General features: G+C 41.2%; 1 protein-coding gene across 1 annotated transcript; it reads right to left on the bottom strand.

The window, feature by feature from the left end:
* Positions 1-9588: 9588 nt before the first annotated feature.
* Positions 9589-14604, bottom strand: LOC115155512 (L-dopachrome tautomerase-like). Its single transcript, XM_029702178.1, has 8 exons — positions 14115-14604; positions 13464-13763; positions 13107-13207; positions 12849-13015; positions 11160-11345; positions 10884-11025; positions 10267-10468; positions 9589-10129 (listed from the first exon to the last, which is right to left on the bottom strand). The coding sequence occupies exons 1-8, from the start codon at positions 14431-14433 to the stop codon at positions 9957-9959; spliced, it is 1590 nt and encodes a 529-aa protein (XP_029558038.1). The 5' UTR covers positions 14434-14604; the 3' UTR covers positions 9589-9956.

Here is a 14604-nt window from a genome sequence, read left to right as displayed (position 1 = left end):
AAAGTTTATTTGTCACATGCCCAAATACAACAGGTGTAGACCTTACAGTGAAATGCTTACTTACTAACCAACAGTCCGATTTTAAGTAAGAAATAGGTATTAGGTGAACAATAGATAAGTAAAGAAATAAAAACAACAGTAAAAAGACAGTGAAAAATAACAGTAGCGAGGCTATATACAGTAGCGAGACTATATACAGGCACCGGTTAGTCGGACTAATTGAGGTAGTATGTACATGTAGGTATGGTTAAAGTGACTATGCATATATGATAAACAGAGAGTAGCAGTAGCGCAAAAAAGGGTTAGGCTGTCTCGTCATTGTCGGTGATCAGGCCTATCACTGTTGTGTCATCTGCAAACTTAAAGATGGGGTTGGGGGTCATGCCTGGCCACGCAGTCGTGGGGGAACAGGGAGCACAGGAGGGGACTTAGCACGCACACCTAAAGGACTCCAGTGTTGAGGATCAGCATGGCAGATGTGTTGTTACCTACCCTCACCGCCTCGGGGCGGCCCGTCAGGAAGTCCAGGATCCAGTTGCAGTGACAGGTGTTTAGTCCCAGGATCCTTAGCTTAGTGATGAGCTTTGAGGGTACTATGGTGTTGAATGCTGAGCTGTAGTCAATGAATAGCATTCTCACGTAGGTGTTCCTTTTGTCCAGGTATGAAAGGGCAGTGTGAAGTGCAATAGAGATCATCACACGTGGATCTGTTTGGGTGGTATGCAAATTGGAGAGCCATTACCAGCATTTCAAAGCACTTCATGGCTATGGACGTGAATGCTACGGGTCTGTAGTCATTTAGGCAGGTTTCCTTAGTGTTCTTGGGCACAGGGACTATGGTGGTCTATTTGAAACATGTTGGTATTACAAACTCAATCAGGGACATGTTGAAAATGTCAGTGAAGACACCTGCCAGTTGGTCAGCACATGCCTAGAGCACACGTCCTGGAAATCCGTCTGGCCCCGCGGCCTTGTGAATGTTGACCTGTTTAAAGGTCTTACTCACATTAGCTATGGAGAGCGTGATCACACAGTCATCCGGAACAGCTGATACTCTCATGCATGCTTCAATGTTGCTTGCCTCGAAGCGAGCATAGAAGTGATTTAGCTCGTCTGGTAGGCTCGTGTCACTGGGTAGCTTGCGGCTGTGCTTCCCTTTGTAGTCTGTAATAGTTTGCAAGCCCTGCCACTTAAGACAAGCGTCGGAGCCAGTGTAATACGATTCAATCTTAGCCCTGTATTGGCGCTTTGCTTGTTTGATGGTTCGTCGGAGGGCATAGCCGGATTTCTTATAAGCTTCCGGGTTAGAGTCCCGCACCTTGAAAGCTGCAGCTCTACCTTTTAGCTCAGTGCTAATGTTGCCTGTAATCCATGGCTTCTGGTTGGGTATATACGTACAGTCACTGTGGGGATGACATCCTCGATGCACTTATTGATAAAGCCAGTGACTGATGTGGTGTACTCCTCAGTGCCATCGGAAGATTCCCGGAACTTATTCCAGTCTGTGCTAGCAAAACAATCCTGTAGTTTACCATCTGCTTCATCTGACCACTTTTTTATAGACCGAGTCACTGGTGCTTCCTGCTTTAGTTTTTGCTTGTAAGCAGGAATCAGGAGGATAGAATTGTGGTCAGATTTACAAAATGGAGGGCGAGGGAGAGCTTTGTATGTGCCTCTGTGTGTGGAGTACAGGTGATCTAGAATTTTTTTCCCTCTGGTTGCGCATTTAACATGTTGATAGAAATGAGGTGAAACTGATTTAAGTTTCCCTGCATTAAAATGCCCGGGCCCCAGAGCACCGCCTCTGGGTGAGCGTTTTCCTGTTTGCTTATTTCCTTATACAGCTGACTGAGTACAGTCTTAGTGCCAGCTTCCATCTGTGGTGGTAAATAAACAACCACGAAAAGTATGGATGAAAACTCTCTTGGAAAATTGTGTGGTCTACAGTTTATCATAAGATACTCGACTTCAGGCGAGCAAAATCTAGACTTCCTTAGATTTTGTGCACCCGCAGTTGTTTATAAATATGCACAGACCGCCGTCCCCCCTTGTCTTAGCGGAGTATGCTGTTCTATCTTGCTGGTGCAGCATATATCCCGTTAGCTAAATATCCATATCCCTTTGCCATTCATGGATCATGCAAAGTGATTATAGGTCCATGCCGTGGTATCACATTGGGACGAGTAAACCAGCAGTGCAAGTTTCAACATGGTACGGACTAGCCTAGACAGCCAATCAGGATATGGTGATATGTTAGGCACATGAGAATTATTAGAATGTGGCAAATATTTGTAAATTATTGCATTCAATCCATGGTGGCTTTTGCGGGCTACCTGAGACATGGAACTGATAAGTGGGAGGGCGTACAGCTGTCGGCAATTTATTAATGCGCAATTTGCCTAAATGGGTAATGGAAACACTTCAACCACAAAAAATGTATTTGACACTGTAGGTTTTTGTGAAAAATAATTTGCTTTAGATGTGACATCATTACGTCCAGCTGTTTTTATCTACACGATAGTTAAATGGAAACGCATCCTAGCAGGCAATTGTCGCATATATTTTCTATGAAAACTTTAGACATTTTGACAAAAATATCACTGGACAAGTTAATGGAAACATAGCTAGTATAGCTTACCGAAGCTCGGTGAGAGAGAGTTGTTCATTTGGCTCCCTAATTTGCATAGGCTACTGGTAGGCCTAGGCTTTTGGCGATTATCTGCAGATGAACTATGAAACATTAGATGAAGATGGTGAATCATCACTGATAATGAGATCCCTCACCGACATGGTCTCAGATCATTTAGTATTATTCTGTACGTAAATACATGACACACTCCATTTAGAGTTAGGGGGAGGGTTAGCTAACATGCTAAGTAGTTGCAAAGTAGCTAAAAAAGTGGTAGTTAGTTAAAATGCTAAAGTTGCCTGTGATGAGATTTGAATTCGCAACCTTTGGGTTGCTAGACGTTTGCGTTATTCACCCACCCACCCATCCTGACCAACCCACCCTACTTTATTTTTGTTTACATTTACTTTTTTTATTTTTTTATTTACCTTTATTTAACCAGGTAGGCAAGTTGAGAACAAGTTCTCATTTACAACTGCGACCTGGCCAAGATAAAGCACAGCAGTTCGACACATACAACAACACAGAGTTACAAATGGAATAAACAAACATACAGTCAATAATACAGTAGAATAAAAGAAAAGTCTATATACAGTGAGTGCAAATGAGGTAAGATAAGGGAGGTAAGGCAATAAATAGGCCATGGTAGCAAAGTAATTACAATATAGCAATTAAACACTGGACTGGTAGATGTGCAGAAGATGAATGTGCAAGTAGAGATACTGGGATGCAAATACAGTATGGGGATGAGGTAGTTGGATGGGCTGTTTACCGATGGGCTATGTACAGGTGCAGTGATCTGTGAGCTGCTCTGATAGCTGGTGCTTAAAGCTAGTGAGGGAGATATGAGTCTCCAGCTTCAGAGATTTTTGCAGTTCGTTCCAGTCATTGGCAGCAGAGAACTGGAAGGAGAGGCGGCCAAAGGAGGAATTGGCTTTGGGGGTGACCAGTGAGATATACCTGCTTGAGCGCATGCTTCAATTGGATGCTGCTATGGTGACCAGTGAGCTGAGATAAGGCGGGGCTTTACCTAGCAGAGACTTGTAGATGACCTGGAGCCAGTGAGTTTGGCGACGAGTATGAAGCGATGGCCAGCCAACGAGAGCGTACAGGTTGCAGTGATGGGTAGTATATGGGGCTTTGGTGACAAAACGGATGGCACTGTGATAGACTGCATCCAATTTGTTGAGTAGAGTGTTGGAGGCTATTTTATAAATGACATTGCTGAAGTCGAGGATCGGTAGGATGGTCAGTTTTACGAGGGTATGTTTGGCAGCATGAGCAAAGGATGCTTTGTTGCGAAATAGGAAACCGATTATAGATTTAATTTTGGATTGGAGATGCTTAAGGTGAGTCTGGAAGAAGCGTTTACAGTCTAGCCAGACACCTAGGAATTTGTAGTTGTCCACATATTCTAAGTCAGAACCGTCCAAAGTAGTGATGCTGGACGGTCGGGCAGGTGCAGGCAGTGATTGGTTGAAGAGCATGCATTTAGTTTTACATTCATTTAAGAGCAGTTGGAGGCCACGGAAGGAGAGTTGTATGGCATTGAAGCTCGTCTGGACGTTAGTTAACACAGTGTCCAAAGAAGGGCCAGAAGTACACAGAATGGTGTCGTCTGCATAGAGGTCGATCAGACAATCACCAGCAGCAAGAGCGACATCATTGATGTATTCAGAGAAGAGAGTCGGCCCCAGAGTTGAACCCTGTGACACCCCCATAGAGACTGCCAGAGGTCCGGACAACAGGCCCTCCGATTTGACACACTGAACTCTATCAGAGAAGTAGTTGGTGAACCAGGCGAGGCAATAATTTGAGAATTCAAGGCTGTTGAGTCTGCCAAAATGTGGTGACTGACAGAGTCGAATGCCTTGGCCAGGTCGATGAATACTTTTGGAGGATGGCCTGGTGTCAAGAAGGGCAGCAAAGACGCCACTTCTCTCCAGGAAAAACATCAGGGACAGACTGATATTCAAAAAAAGGTACCAGGATTGGACTGCTGAGGACTAGGGTAAAGTCATTTCCTCTGATGAATCCCCTATCTGATTGTTTGGGGCATCAGGAAAAAAGCTTGTCCGGAGAAGACAAGGTGAGCGCTACCATCAGTCCTGTGTCATGCCAACAGTAAAGCATCCTGAGACCATTCATGTGTGGGGTTGCTTCTCAGCCAAGGGAGTGGGCTCACTCACAATTTTGCCTAAGAACACAGCCATGAAGAAAGAATGGTACCAACACATCCTCCGAGAGCAACTTCTCCCAACCATCCAGGAACAGTTTGGTGACGAACAATGCATTTTCCAGCATGATGGAGCACCTTGCCATAAGGAAAAAGTGATAACTAAGTGGCTCGGGGAACAAAACATCGATATTTTGGGTCCCTGGCCAGGAAACTCCTCAGACCTTAATCCCATTGAGAACTTGTGGTCAACCCTCAAGAGGCGGGTGGACAAACAAAACCCCACAAATTCTGATAAACTCCAAGCATTGATTATGCAAGAATGGGCTGCCATCAGTCAGGATGTGGCCCAGAAGTTAATTGACAGCATGCCAGGGCAGATCGCAGAGGTCTTGAAAAAGAAGGATCAACACTGCAAATATTGAGTCTTTGCATCAACTTCATGTAATTGTCAATAAAAGCCTTTGACAGTTATGAAATGCTTGTAATTATACTTCAGTATTCCATAGTAACATCTGACAAAAATACGTAAAGACACTTAAGCAGCAAACTTTGTAAAAATAAATATTTGTGTCATTCTCAAAACCTTTAGCCACGACTGTAGAGATTTGCGATAATGCTAATGAAAAGTCTTCTGGTCGATGGAACGGCTTTCCTAAAACCCTTCTCAAGTAAACGTTAACTACAAAGTAGCCTATGGTTACGTGGCAGAATGGTATCATGATTATTTTCATCAATCCAGTTGGTATTTGTTTTGCAAATTCTACCATCACATGTTCACTACAAAAACACAGCTAAACAACAATTAAAGGGTAACTACTCCCAAAAATCTAAATTTTCAGATTTTTCCCAGACATCAAAAGTGGTCTTCTGATGTGGTTTAAGCATTGTTGTATACTTAAACAACCAATTTTCTTGTTTTTCTATCAATCCTTAACACTCGTGCCTCAATCGAATCAACATAAGACAAAACCCCATCAAAATCCGTCTGTTTAAGCTAGAGACAGTGTCTTAGGAAAGTATTCACACCCCATTGACTTGTTCCACATTTTGGTGGGATTAAATCATTTTAAATGTTTGTTTTTTTGTCAAAGATCCTCACAAAATCCTCTCATGTCAAAACATATGCAAGAAATATATGACAAATAAAACACTATAACTTGATTGCATGAACATTCAAACCCCTGAGTCAATACATGTTAGAATCACCTTTGGCAATGATTACAGCTGTGAGTCTTTCTTGGTAAGTTTCTAATAGCTTTGCACACCTAGATTGAACAATATTTGCACATTATTATTTTTAAAATTCTTCAAGCTCTGCCAAGTTGATTGTTGATCATTGGTAGACAGCCATTTTCAAGTCTTGCCATAGATTTTCAAGCTGATTTAAGTCAAAACTGTAACTATGTCACTCGATGTCGTCTTTTTATCGACAAAAAAACTCCCTAGTCCTTGCCAATGACAAGCATACCCATAACATGATGCAGCCACCACCATGCTACTCAGTGATGTGTTGTGTTCGATTTAACCCACACATAATGCTTTCTATTCAGGAAATGAAGTACATTTCTTAACCACATTTTTTTGCAGTATTACTTAAGCACCTTGTTGAAAACAGGATGCATGTTTTGGAATGTACAGGCTTCCTTCTTTTCACTCTGTCATTTAGGTTAGTATTGTGGAGTAACTATAATGTTGTTGATCCATCCTCAGTTTTCTCCTATCACAGCTATTAAACTCTGTAACTGTTTTAAAGTCACCATTGGCCTCATGGTGAAATCCCTGAGCGGTTTCCTTCCTCTCCAACAACTGAGTTACGAAGAGGGTGCACAATTTCGAATATGAAAAGTTATTAATAAACCAATTAGGGACATCTGGGCAGTCTTGATACAAAATTTTGAACAGAAATGTAATGGTTCATTGGATCAGTCTAACGTGTATGCATACATTGCTGCCATCTAGTGGCCGGCTGGAATAATACATTATGGCCTTTCTCTTGCATTTCAAAGATGATGGTACAAAAAAAGACAAAAGAACAGTTGTTTTTTTCTTTGTATTATCTTTTACCAGATCTATTGTGTTATATTCTCCTACATTTCTTTAACATTTCCACAAACTTCAAAGTGTTTCCTTTCAAATGGTACCAAGAATATGCATAGCCTTGCTTCAGGGCCTGAGCTACAAGCAGTTAGATTTGGGTATGTCATTTTAAGCGGGGGGAAAAAGGGGCGGATCCTTGCAACTTATTATGTGACTTGTTAAGCACATTTTTACTCCTGAACTTATTTAGGCTTGCTGTAACAAAGGGGTTGAATACTTATTGACTCAAGACTTTTCAGCTTTTCTTTTTTTTTTTTTTTTTTTAAATGTAAAAAAAACATCCCACTTTTACATTATGGGGTATTGTGTGTAGGCCAGTGACACACAATCTCAATTTAATCCATTTTAAATTCAGGCTGTAACACAACCAAATGTGGAAAATGTGGTGTGAATACTTTCTGAAGGCCCTGTATCTGTTTTCTTGTATGGGCTGTGTCTCAATCCACTGCATTTGTCAGACCAGGAGAAATCCCCAAAATATGTCTTCTCACGGAAACGTCTGTAGCGTCTGAACAGTTTGGTGTACAAAGTAGCATATTAACTATTTTGCCCCCACGGGACTCGTCTGATGTTGGTACCGCTGATGTGCCAACATCTGGCTGTAACGGCCGAACTGTTTGGTCTACAAACTAATATGAGCCTTACTGTCATGAACACGATAGTGTTCTCTGTTTTGATCTACAAACAGGGATCATCAACTAGATTCAGCAGTGGGCTGATATTATTCTTGAGCGGATGGTCGGGGCCCGGAACAATATAATTTGTAGACTGCCAATTGAGCGCAAGCAGCCCAAACAGATATAATACTGGACTAAAACATAATCATTTCAAACCTAACATGTGTATATGATCCTGTCTCTCTATTATGCGTGGGGAATACTTGGGAATAGATTTCCAAAATTAACATCATTTGGAGCTGATTTCCTGGTGTTTTTACAGTCTTTTGTGTACAACAATGATATAAAAAAATATTGTTCAGAAAACTTGGGGGGCCAAGTAAAACCACCCGAAGGCCACATTCGGCCCGCTGTTGCCAGTTGGGGAGCCCTGCTCTACGACCCCCAGAAGCATAACTTGCCTGAAGGTAACCTGGTACCGGTTTAAAGAATGGAAGTATGTAAGTAGTTTTGTGCAATCAAAAAAGGGGGTTAAATATGTTTTCCAAAAAATGTATATATTCCTGAGAATTCCTAGATATAGGAGAGACATTTCATAACCTTATTCCTTATGACTGATTTTGTTGGAATATCTACGGGGGTCCTACAATTCAAATAGCTAAATAATCCATGGTATGACCATTTAAAAAAAAATCCATATACACTGATCAAAAATATAAAAACAACATGTAAAGTGTTTTTCCCATGTTTTATGAGCTGAAATAAAAGATCCCAGACATTTTCCATGCACACAAAAAAGCATATTTCTCTTCATTTTTGTCCACAAATTTGTTTACATCCCTGCCAAGATAATTCATCCACCTGACAGGTGTGGCATATCAAGAAGCTGATCATTACACAGGTGCACCTTGTGCTGGGGACAATAAAAGGCCACTATAAAATGTGCAGTTTTGTCAAACAACACAATGCCACAGATGTCTCAAGTTTTGTGGAAGCGTGCAATTGGCATGCTGACTGCAGGAATGTCCACCAGAGCTGTTGCCAGGGAATTTAATGTTAATTTCTCTACCATTAGCCGCCTCCAACGTCGTTTATAGAACTTGGTAGTACTTCCAACTGGCCTCACAACCACAGACCACGTGTATGACATCGTGTGGGAGAGTGTTTTGCTGATGTCAACGTTGTGAACAGAGTGCCCCATGGTGGGGTTATGGTATGGGCATGCATAAGCTACGGACAATAACCAAATTGCATTTTATAGATGGCAATTTCAATGCATAGAGATACCGTGACGAGATCCTGAGTCACATTGTCGTGCCGTTCATCCGCCGCAATCACATCATGTTACAGCATGATAATGCATAGACCCATGTCACAAGGATCTGTACACAATTCCTGGAAGCTGAAAATGTCACCGTTCTTCCATGGCCTGCATACTCAGACTTGTCACCCATTGAGCAAGTTTGGGATGCTCAGGATTGACATGTACGACAGTGTGTTCCAGTTTCTACCAATATCCAGCAACTTCGCACAGCCATTGAAGAGGAGTGGGCCAACATTCCACAGGCCACAATCAACAGCCTGATCAACTCTATGTGAAGGAGATGTGTCACGCTGCATGAGGCAAATGGTGGTCACACCAGATACTGACTGGTTTGCTGATCCACATACCTACCTTTTTTAAGGTATCTGTGACCAACAGATGCATATCTGTATTCCCAGTCATGTGTAATGCATAGATTATGGCCTAATGCATTTATTTAAATTGAGTGAGTTACTTTATATGAACTGTAACTCAGTAAAATCTTTTAAGTTGTTACATGTAGCATTTATGTAGCATTTATGGCTTAGACTTTTAAGGGTGAAAAAAAGTGATTTTGTGAGCGAAAACCTGAAGAAAAATGGGAACAGAGAACTGGAAAAACAAAACCTTTAATTTATTTTTCTAGATAATGTGGGCTATTTACTTAATTTGTCTGTTTTAATAAAATATATAATTTGAAGAACAAACATTGTGGCAATTCATATCTTGCGGCAAAACTGTAAATAAGACTTTAATCTCAAGAGAATGTTAAAAAAAAGGTTTTAATGTTCTCTGACAAAGACAGCCAATATCCAAAACAACTAACAATACAATGAATTCATACATTTTCAGCAATACAAATTGTAAAGTCTTTCTACACAATACCACAAATCATTTTTCCAACTTGGAGGTAAACTCTATAAAATATTCAATCATTTCACTGTGTATTTCAGATGGAGTCAAGTCATTAGAATGTACCAAAATAGAGCTCTTTCTGGAAAAAAATGTAGTCCAGGGGAGCAAGGACCCCCGGACCCCCCTGGCTCGGGGACGCCTGGTTGGCTACGTTTTCTAGTTGGCTGCCTACTCTATGTAGCTGTGCAAAACACTGCCAAAATGTACCTACAGTCTCTAGGCTTCCTCTGTGTACTTTTTGTTGGTGAACTCTGCTTTGATAAGGGGTTCAAAGCTGTGTTTCCTACACTGTTGCAAGTAGAGCACCAGGACAAGTAGAAGAACCAGGCCACCCAGGAAAACCCCACCTAGACTGGAGCCCAGCACAAACACGATTCCACCGTCTGTAGCTGAGGAAGGGGTAGAAGAAGAGAATTAATGCAACAAGATATTTATCAAAGTGTTCTTATTTCATCGACCTGCATTTAAAACAAGCGGCAGTTGATGACGATTATTTAATTGCAAAGTTATCTGTGAAATCACCAACCATCGAGTTCAATGGCATAAGAATATCCCAGTTGATCAGAAGCCACGTAAATCTCCTCGTTGGTCACAGGAGGGAAGAATGGCACCATGTTATAATGTCTGTTGTGACCAATGGGAGCCATCTCATCTGGGAAGCTGGAGTTTGTTGGAACAGACTTCCTCATCCACTCATCAAAAATGGCGTCAGTGAAAGCATGGATCACCTATAGAGAGAGAGATAGTTATGTAACTGTAAAACATTGTTGCATCATCTGCACAGAAATCTGACCAACTACCAATTCTTTACATTATCTCACATGACAGTCAAATACATGGACTCATAGGCAACCACACCATAACTCTACCTACATGTATATATTACCTCAATTACATCGACTAACCGGTGTCCCCGCACATTGACTCTGTACCGGTACCCCCTGTATATAGCCTCGATATTGTTATTTTACTGCTGCTCTTTAATTATTTGTTAGTTTTATTTCTTATTTTTCTTGAGGTATTTTTCTTAACTGTATTGTTGGTTAAGGGCTTGTAAGTAAGCATTTCACTGTAAAGTCTACACCTGTTGTATTCGGCGCATGTGACAAATACAATTTCATTTGATTTGAACTAGATAATTACCAGAAAGATGGGGTCATTGGCTGCAGAGTGAGACCGAGCGCTGGTTCCACTGAGGAAGGAGTGGACCAGGTTGTGCAGGTTGTTCACTGTGGAGTCAAGCTCTGCCTCGCCATCTGGCTTGTCATAGCCTTCAAGAGCATTCCTGTATAGAAGACAAAGTATATTTGGAAGTCAGAAACAATGCAATTTAGAGAGTTCATTCGACTTGACTTCATTGAATAACAGCCTGAAGGTGAATGTGTAAGGTCCCAGGTCAATGTGAACAGTTTCGGTTGCCTGAAGCTGAAGGTAGAGTTAGTATAGTAGGGAGCGTTGTCAAAGTCTCTGAGGTTTAGACAGCTCCTGACATCATTCATGGTCGGCAGACTCATGTTGGTTCTCGCGCCTCCCATCTGACCTCTCCTTATACGTCCCTCACTGGTCCCATTACACAGAGTGACCAGGCGGTTATATTCATCCAAGCTGGGGAGGGGAAAAGATTCAAGCAACCTTTAAGGACAATGAGTCTGGTACAAAATACATGATGAACATGTACCCAGTAGTATAACAACCAGCATACGTGCACAAAGCATAAACTGCACAGATATATTATATACACTACCGTTCAACAGTTTGGGCTCACTTAGAAATGTCCTTGTTTTTGAAAGAAAATAAAAAAATGTGTCCATTAAAATAACATCAAATTGATCATAAGTACAGTGTAGACATTATTAATGTTGTAAATTACTACTATAGCTGGAAACGGCAGATTTTTAATGAAATATCTACATAGACGTAAAGAGGCCCATTATCAGCAAGCATCACTCCTGTGTTCCAATGGCATGTTGTGTTAGCTAATCCAAGTTTATAATTTTAAAAGGCTAATTGATCATTAGAAAACCCTTTTGCAATTATGTTAGCACAGCTGAAAAAATTGTTGTGCTGATTAAAGAAGCAATGCAACTGGCCTTCTTTAGGCTAGTTGAGTATCTGGAGCATCAGCATTTGTGGGTTTGATTACAGGCTCAAAATGGCCAGGAAACAAAGGACTTTCTTCTGAAACTCGTCAGACAATTCTTGTTCTGAGAAATGAAGGCTATTCCATGCGAGAAATTGCCAAGAACCTGAAAACGTTGAGACTGGTGTTTTGCGGGTACTATTTAATGAAGCTGACAGTTGAGGACTTGTGAGGCGTCTGTTTCTCAAAATAGACACTCTGTACTTGTCCTCTTGCTCAGTTGTGCACCAGGGCCTCCCACTCCTCTTTCTATTCTGGTTAGAGCCAGTTTGCGCTGTTCTGTGAAGGGAGTTGTATACAGCGTTGTATGAGCTCTTCAGTTTCTTGGCAATTTTTAACCTGGAATAGCCATCATTTCTCAGAACAAGAATAGACTGACGAGTTTCAGAAGAAAGGTCTTTGTTTCTGGCCATTTTGAGCCTGTAATCAAATCCACAAATTCTCCAGATACTCAACTAGTCTAAAGAAGGACAGTTTTATTGCTTCTTTAATCAGTACAACAGTTTTCAGCTGTGCTAACATAATTGCAAAAGGGTTTTCTAATGATCAATTAGCCTTTTAAAATGATAAACTTGGATTAGCTAACACAACGTGCCATTGGAACACAGGAGTAATGGTTGCTGATAATGGGCCTCTGTATGCCTATGTAGATATTCCATTACAAATCTGCCGTTTCCAGCTACAATAGTCATTTACAACATTAACAATGTCTACACTGTATTTCTGATCAATTTTATGTTATTTTAATGGACAAAATTAGCTTTTCTTTGAAAAACAAGGACATTTCTAAGTGACCCCAAACTTTTGAACGGTAGTGTGCATACAGGGCTGGTTTCCTAGACATGAATTACGCCTGATTTAAAAAGCACTTTCAATGGAAATCCTTCAGTAAACACGCATTTTATTCCAGGACTAGGCTTAATCTGTTTCCTACAATGTTTTAAACACATTTCTGTCCAACAGCGCACCTGTCACACACCACTCCCCAATGAGAGAACCTGGACTGGTTACTGATGAGGGAGGAGTCATCTGGGTTGTGCCCCACTAGGAGATCGTCTGTACAGACGTCACACTCAGTCTGCCCTGTGGCGAAGTTCCAGTATGGAACAGCAAAGTTCTCATTGCCAGTCAGTCTCTGCAGCAGAGAGGATCGTTTTACTTTTATTTTCATCAATGTTTGAAGCTATTTTGTTCTTCATGTCCTCAGCATTCAAATCCACTCTTACCTGCAGGTCTCTCTCCAGACTAAGGAGGTGGTATCTGTGCCAGGTAACGAACGCTGGTCCTTTGTGGGAGAAGTCAATGGCCTTGAAGGGACGACCTGGACCTACAGAAGAAACAAATAAGGTGGTTTATGAGCAACTTTTCTGCTAGCTTTCCAGTACATAGAGAGTCATATAACTCAGAACAAGTAAGTAAGTAACGTAGCAAGTGAGTCATTTATAACATTTGTCTTTCATTTTCATTCATTTTCAACCAAAAAGTAATTAGTTTGAAGGTTGAATATAATTTAATAATGTATTGATATTATTTATTGAATCTATAAACTTATGACTTCAGAAAATAATAAATTGGTGTTTTACCTAAAAGTGTGTCTCTGACAGAGTAGTAGTGCTGCCATGCAAAGAAGTCGTAAATGGAGATGTTGGAGAACTGGGGCTGGGTTCCATTGGGCCCCAACAGGGCCAGCCAGTGCTGTGTGGCAATGACATAGTCTGGGTGGGTGGTGTTCTTGGCCAGGTCCAACACATCCAGGAACTCCTGGAGCTCAGCTGGAGTCAGAGAGTGGATGTTCTTCCTCACCACTGGGGATTTATGTACGTCACAGTTTGGTCCTGTCCAGCCAAACTTACACTGGCCACAGTCAAAGCCACCAAAGTTACCTAGACACAGGGATGGAATATAAACAAAATATAAACCAAACCAAGTCAAGACTATGGGAATGGCCAAGAAATTTGGTTTCTGTAAATTAATCTTATTGGAATACATTTTAGAAACTAATACATTAATATGATACATTGATTTGATGATATATGTTATTGTCAAATACCTGCAGTTCAGCCACCAATTTTAGGTTAACTAAATGGTCTCAAAGTTCACCCAACAGGCTTGAAATATTTTACATACATCTTCCTAATAATCATAATTTAACAATGACTAAACATATTTTATGACATTTTAAACACTGATTTGCTATTAACACTTAAATGTAACACTATTAACATGTTACTTACCTGAGCACCTGCATGTCTGATTGAAGAATTTGGTCGGCCACCTTTCTCGATCATCAACATTTCTCAACTTATATGGTCCACCCCAGGGTTTGGTACTGACTCTGATGTCGGAGCAGTTTCCTCGTCCAGATAAAAGTCCACACACGTTAGCAGGATCAGACCCGAGGGCAGGGCAGCACTGCTTTGAGACGATCCCTTCCACCGTGCTACACACTCGAGGAAACTGAGCCTCTGTAGAATCAGGCCATGTCACATAACAGACCAACCCTAGAACAAGAGCCCTCATTGTCTTCAACACCTCTGGTCCTCTTCTGTCCATGTCTGTCCACTAACAAATCAGTTTGTATACCAGTTCACATCAATGCTTAATTAGTTAACCCCTTCAAAAGCGCATGGAATTAAATATGTAATGCTCCAAAGTTGTGTATTCAACATTTGGCTACAGTCATAAATGTTAACTAAGAGCCAGCCTGAGAGTAGACTGTGTTCC

This window comes from Salmo trutta, chromosome 20 (genome assembly GCF_901001165.1).
Source record: "Salmo trutta chromosome 20, fSalTru1.1, whole genome shotgun sequence".
Taxonomy (NCBI): domain Eukaryota; kingdom Metazoa; phylum Chordata; class Actinopteri; order Salmoniformes; family Salmonidae; genus Salmo; species Salmo trutta.
Note: the sequence above shows the minus strand (reverse complement) of the source record. Positions and strands in the feature narration are given on the sequence as shown.

What these genes read in the sequence shown, in the direction of transcription:
- LOC115155512 (XM_029702178.1), bottom strand. Translation starts at nt 14,433, where the DNA reads ATGGACAGAAGAGGACCAGAGGTGTTGAAGACAATGAGGGCTCTTGTT. An exon ending in TCAGACATGCAGGTGCTCAG is followed by an intron (nt 13,764 to 14,114) that starts GTAAGTAACATG and finishes CCCTGTGTCTAG; the next exon opens with GTAACTTTGGTGGCTTTGAC. An exon ending in GTCTGGAGAGAGACCTGCAG is followed by an intron (nt 13,016 to 13,106) that starts GTAAGAGTGGAT and finishes TCTCTGCTGCAG; the next exon opens with AGACTGACTGGCAATGAGAA.